This window comes from Euphorbia lathyris, chromosome 5, assembly GCF_963576675.1.
Source record: "Euphorbia lathyris chromosome 5, ddEupLath1.1, whole genome shotgun sequence".
NCBI classification, from domain to species: Eukaryota; Viridiplantae; Streptophyta; class Magnoliopsida; order Malpighiales; family Euphorbiaceae; genus Euphorbia; species Euphorbia lathyris.
Window position 1 is genome coordinate 32,737,885 of NC_088914.1, and position 5,903 is coordinate 32,743,787.

The following is a 5,903-nucleotide window of genomic DNA, read 5'->3' on the forward strand; positions in this document are numbered from 1 at the left end:
TTTCGAAGATCATCCCTTGATTTTCTTAGTTGTCACTGGAGAACGATCATCTCCTACTGATGAGCTGCTTTCGCCTCATCCATCTTTTTTTTTGCATGACGATCATATTTTGGCCAAATCTCCGGAAAACCTCATCTGCCAACAGTTGGTACTGAGGATCCCGTTGGAGTGACTATTGAACTTCTTCTTCGTTGTTTCGATGAACTTCTGATCGAATTCGAGGGATGATCTTCGTACCGATGATAACTTGTTACCTGATCCTACTTACGTGTCAAAACCGCAACGATCATCCGATGTCGTAATGAATCTACAAAACATTATGTAGGTTAGACGGGGCCGGAGTCCAGCGAACCCGTTCGGATGTTTAAGTCAGTTTATGATTTAGGACCGAATAAGAAGGTAAGAATAGGTTTCGAGCTAGTAGCTAACATACCGAACCTTGTACATGTACTTATCTATTTATAGTGTTTGATTAGGTTAAGGTTGTCACCTCCTTAGAAATCCTTGTGAATCTAGGATTCCGTCTCTTGAGGAATCCGAGTTTTGGAAAAAATTCTTTATCTCATAAGATTCTGGAAGTTTCTTTTGTATGTCTAAATCGTGCGGTTGGTTTCGAGCTTTGGGTAGATGTGACTGGACTATCTATCGGTAGACTTTGGTGGTCATGGGCTTTGCTTTAGATAGAACACGACCTTTTATCGCAAAGGAGGGTGATCATTACGTGATTCAAGTAATGTCATATGTTGCATAATATCACCTAATTATAAAGTATAAACCCAAGGGTTTTGATCGGTTGGGTTGGGTATGGTGGTGTTTGTTGATTTGTTTTGAGAAAGTATACAAGTAAAGAAATTGATGGCCGAAAACACTAACATAAAGAAAGCTCTTTTTGTTTGAGATTGATCCCAAGAAAACGCAGCTGTCGGTCAAAGCTTTAACCTTTTTTGATCTAAAAATAAAAAGAAAGAAAGAAAGAGATGCATTGCGATTGCGAGTACAGTTGTGTAGAAATTATTGGTAGAAAGTGGGTCCCTTTGGTAGAAACTGGCAGCTACCAGCAGCAGCTGCAGCGGCACAGACACCTCTAACAATGGCCATCTTCAGAATCCCATGTGGCTTTGCTTTTTTAACTTTTAACTTCCATTCCGTTCCCTTCTGGTTTCAATTCTCTCTCTCTCTACTCTATCATCACGCCAGAAGATAGAGAAATAGACAGATGCCCTCTCATCGCTTCATCATCTTCTACTTCCTCTTATCTGGGTGTTTTGCAGGTGACCCTTATGCCTTCTTTGATTGGACTGTTTCTTATCTCACTGCTCATCCCCTTGGGCTTAAACAACAGGTTCTTTTCTCCTTTTTTTATTTTCCTCTTCAATTATCGCCAAATTGTTCTACTTTTTTTGTTGTTGTTTCGTTGGTTGCCAAATTTCCAGTTCATACCAGACTTGCTTTAGTTGTAATTATTCGCTTATACTGTGTGATAAATAGTTGTTAATTGTTAACAATAGGAGCATTTGTAGCTTAAACTTTGGAATGCATCAACTCTTAGAATTGTTCTTAGAATTAAGACGGATTTGATATTTAGATTTTGATTTGGGCTGAGCTGTCTCTCAATTTCAGGTCATTTTGACACTTAACTCATTGTTTTTAAGTACGGGTGACAATTCGGGTTATCTCATCAGAAAATGTGTTATCTTATGATATATAATTCATAAGGTTATTTATGATATAAATGCAAGAAAAATACCTAATACACTGCTATTTCTTTGTACTTAGCTCGATGAAATTTTGGACAAGTTGAAGCAGTTACATTAAGGAAATTGGGGAGGCTAATGCATAACTATAAGCGAGTTGGGACTGCTAATAGATCATTTTCAAAGAGTAAATAGGTCACTTTAAGCAATTTCAAGGAGTAAATAGATTGTTTTCAAAGTATAGGGGCATTTAACTTTTCTAGACAAACACAGAGGCTACAGATGTATTAAGCACAAGAAAAATGATAAGGGTTGTTTTTATAAATCGTATTTTCATGTCAAAAATTACCATCCTAACTATTTTTAGTAGAGGCCCCAATTTCGGGTTTTATGTAAAAAAGAAAAATGTTATCCCATATATATATTATGGTTATATAATGATATAAATGCATCGTGTCAGTTGCCACACCTAATTTTTAGGAACTTTATTATCATCTATTTGGTCTTCACAATTCAAATACACATAGAATGTATTCTTTCCACTTTGGGATTTTATGCTTTTTACTTTATTGTTATTGTCTGAAACATTATTACAGGTGATTGGTATTAATGGGATTTTCCCTGGACCAATTCTTAATGTTACTTCAAATTGGAATGTTGCTGTAAATGTCAAGAATGAACTCGACGAGCCGCTTCTCATTACATGGTATGACATATGGTTAGAGAACAAAGTTGGTTAGTGAAGTCATTAGTGCTCATGTTTCTTACCTTGGAATAGGAATGGCGTACAACATAGGAAGAATTCGTGGCAAGATGGTGTCTTAGGGACTAATTGTCCAATCCCTGCCGGATGGAATTGGACATATCAGTTTCAAGTCAAAGATCAGATAGGAAGTTTCTTCTACTTCCCTTCCCTGAACTTCCAAAGAGCAGTAGGTGGATATGGAGGCATCATTATAAACAATAGAGATGTCATTCCACTACCATTTTTAGTGCCTGATGGAGATATCATACTTTTTATTAGTGACTGGTATACAAAGGGTCATAAGGTTAGTTCATATGGCGTTTTGGTTTATCCCAGTGGTGAAAAATGCTTTAGCTTGTCTAATCTGTACTGTTTTTTTTTTTTTTTTTTTTTTTTTTTTTAATGAGGAAACAGGATCTGAGGAAACAGATTGAAAAAAAGGGAGATAACCTTGGAGCTCCTGATGGTATCCTCATCAATGGTTTTGGTCCTTATAAATATGACGATGCCCTAGTCCGAGATGGCATTACTTATCAGATAATAAATGTTGAACCTGGTATGTATCCACAATGTCATGTATCCCATGTCCATTTTGTTATTTTTTTCCATGTTTTTAGACATTTAATATTGCTGTCTGGCAATGCTTATGGAATTAGCATTTGAATTTTCGAATAAGCAGGTTCTTAAAAATCAAAAGTTGGAAGTATCAATTTGATGTAAATTTAATCTCATTCCTATTCCTGAGTTTCATTGACATGTTATCCCTTATTATAGAGATATCTAAATCTTTTATTGCTGCTCTTGATAGATCCGACATGCATTATGGGTTCTGTTTTATACAATTGGCTAGATTTTCATCAATGATGCATTAAGTTTCTGTCCCTATATTTGAATTACCACATTCAATTGAGGTTCCTAGTATACACTAATTGGTCCATCAGAAAGAGTTTCTACAGCCTCAGATTATAGGGAGGACAAAATTTAAAAGTATTCCTATTGCATAAGATATCCATAAATTCATGTGTTAATTGCATTTTACATGTATGAGTGTTCTTTCCTACTCCTTTCAGGATAGCCAGATGCTTTATCTTTCGTCTTAAACAGGAAAGACATATCGCCTCCGAGTTCACAATGTTGGTATCTCAACCAGCTTGAATTTTAGAATACAGAATCACGCCTTGCTTCTTGTGGAGACTGAAGGATCATACACTGTTCAACAGAAATATGAGAACATGGATATTCATGTCGGTCAGTCATACTCATTCTTGGTTACAATGGATCAAAATGCTACCAGTGATTATTACATTGTTGCGAGCCCTCGATACACGAATTCATCTGGTTGGAGTAAGGCTGTTGGGGTTGCTATCTTGCACTATACAAATTCTCAAGGACCTGCTTCAGGTCCTCTTCCTAGTCCTCCTAATGAATACGATACGTATTTCTCAATGAATCAAGCAAGATCCATAAGGTTGTAGCTAAGTATACATCTCTTGGATTAATATTTGAAGATACTGTTCTACTTTCCAGTTGTTCAAAAGATCAATTACCCAAATCTGAATGCTGATTAGTTTCATTATCTGCTTGTTTAACATCTGTTTAATTTCCTATACTTCATTTGCAATAAATTGAATTTTTATTTTTAGAGATGGTTGTTAGATTTATTAACTTTCTGTTGTACTGATACAATTTCAGATGGAACGTATCAGCAAGTGCTGCTCGTCAAAATCCGCAGGGATCTTTCAAATATGGTGAGATTACTGTGACAGAGGTATATGTGATCCTTAATAGACCTTCAGAGCTTATAGATGGGAAGTGGCGGACAACGCTTAATGGCATTTCCTACTTAGCACCTTCTACACCCTTAAAGCTTGCTCAGCAGTACAATATTTCAGGAGTCTACAAGCTTGACTTCCCCAATAAACTAATGAACAGACCTGCAAAAGTTGATACATCTCTAATTAATGGCACTTTCAAAGGGTTTATGGAGATAATCTTCCAGAACAATGATAACACTATCCAGAGCTACCATATGGATGGCTATGCATTCTTTGTGGTGGGGTGAGGATTCAGTCGTCTTGCTACGGTTATCATTTTTATTCCTAAAAAACGGAATGCCAATAACTTGAAATGCAATTTTGTAATTTCTCTTTTATTGTAGTATGGATTTTGGAGTCTGGACAGAGAATAGCAGAGGCACATACAACAAATGGGATGGTGTTGCTCGAAGCTCCGTACAGGTACTTCGTTGTCTCTCATGGAAATATCAGATACCACTGTGGATTTTGTTTGTCATTTCATAAGTAGTCATGTCTGAAAGGAGGAAGCTCTGCATTTTCGAAACAGTTTGTGGTGTGAAGGATAATTTCTTTTACTTCTTTTCATGTGAAAATGTGAACTTTGGATACGAAGCTAATATCTAGACCCGTCATTTAAAGAAATCTTCTTTACTCATCTGATTACAGGTCTTTCCTGGGGCCTGGACTGCCATCTTAGTTTCTCTTGATAATGCGGGAATTTGGAATCTCCGTGCAGAGAATCTGAACTCATGGTATCTGGGTCAGGAAGTTTACATACATGTTGTGAACCCGGAGATCGATACGTCTGAGGTTCCTTTGCCTGATAATACCATATATTGTGGGCTATTATCATCGTTGCAGAAGTAAGATTTCAGAAATGTAAAAAAAGAAATCATGAAAGCAATTCTCTGTTTACATATGCTTAAGAATTTTATTATGGTTGATGCTTGAGCATGAATTGATTGTTTTGTGGTCTTTTGACATTTGGTTTTTCATCTGTTGCAGGGATCAGTCTCGGAGATACAGGTTTTCGGGTGCACCTCCGGCTCCAAGTGTGGTTAGAACAGTTTTTGTTGCATTAGTTATAGTCTTGTATGAAAGTTTTGTGAGGTAAGAGATTTGGAAATGTGAAAGTGTGAAAAGGCTGATTTGGAAAATGAATGAAGCAGAGCAATTGCATATAGTAATGTAGATTAATTGTATCATAGTATTGTTTATTGTTGTATCATTCATGTTGAGAAAGTGGTTGCCATGGAAATCATTTATTCTAGTGTTTAACTTCCATTTTCATTGCATTAGCCACATCTATATTTTACAAGTTTATCATCTTTGGTATTTTGCTTTCATGGTCTACCAAATCTCAATGTTCTGTTATGGGGCTTCAAATTCCAAGGTGTAAGTTAGACTTCAACCCTTTGAGAGGTCAAGTCCTAAGTAGACTTGTTGATGGGCTCATGTACCCCTTTGGCCCGCCCAAGCCCGCATCTAATGAGTTGGGTTTGGACAAGAAAAATGGACATCAGATCTAACTAGGTTCAGGTATTTTAAAATTCGGAAATTTACATAGAAGTTCACTCTTGAAAAACTATATACAATTATGTTTAGTCATAATTATAGTTTTGAATTATGTCAACTTAATAAAATCATTATTTTTAATTAATTTTAAGA

The 5,903-nt window shown here is 36.3% G+C and overlaps 1 protein-coding gene across 1 annotated transcript; it reads left to right on the plus strand.

The window, feature by feature from the left end:
- Positions 1-792: 792 nt before the first annotated feature.
- LOC136230692 (monocopper oxidase-like protein SKU5) lies at positions 793-5,498 on the plus strand. The gene is made up of 9 exons (XM_066019852.1): positions 793-1,342; positions 2,291-2,400; positions 2,473-2,743; positions 2,854-2,995; positions 3,544-3,907; positions 4,132-4,497; positions 4,598-4,676; positions 4,902-5,098; positions 5,241-5,498. Exons 1-9 carry the CDS (start codon positions 1,217-1,219, stop codon positions 5,347-5,349), a joined length of 1,764 nt encoding a protein of 587 aa, XP_065875924.1. The 5' UTR covers positions 793-1,216; the 3' UTR covers positions 5,350-5,498.
- Positions 5,499-5,903: the final 405 nt, after the last annotated feature.

Bases quoted from the DNA above. Each gene is read 5' to 3' on its own strand.
- LOC136230692 (XM_066019852.1), top strand. From the start codon at position 1,217: ATGCCCTCTCATCGCTTCATCATCTTCTACTTCCTCTTATCTGGGTGT. The intron at 2,401-2,472 runs GTATGACATATG...ACCTTGGAATAG, and splicing joins GAGCCGCTTCTCATTACATG to GAATGGCGTACAACATAGGA. The intron at 4,498-4,597 runs GTGAGGATTCAG...CTTTTATTGTAG, and splicing joins TATGCATTCTTTGTGGTGGG to TATGGATTTTGGAGTCTGGA.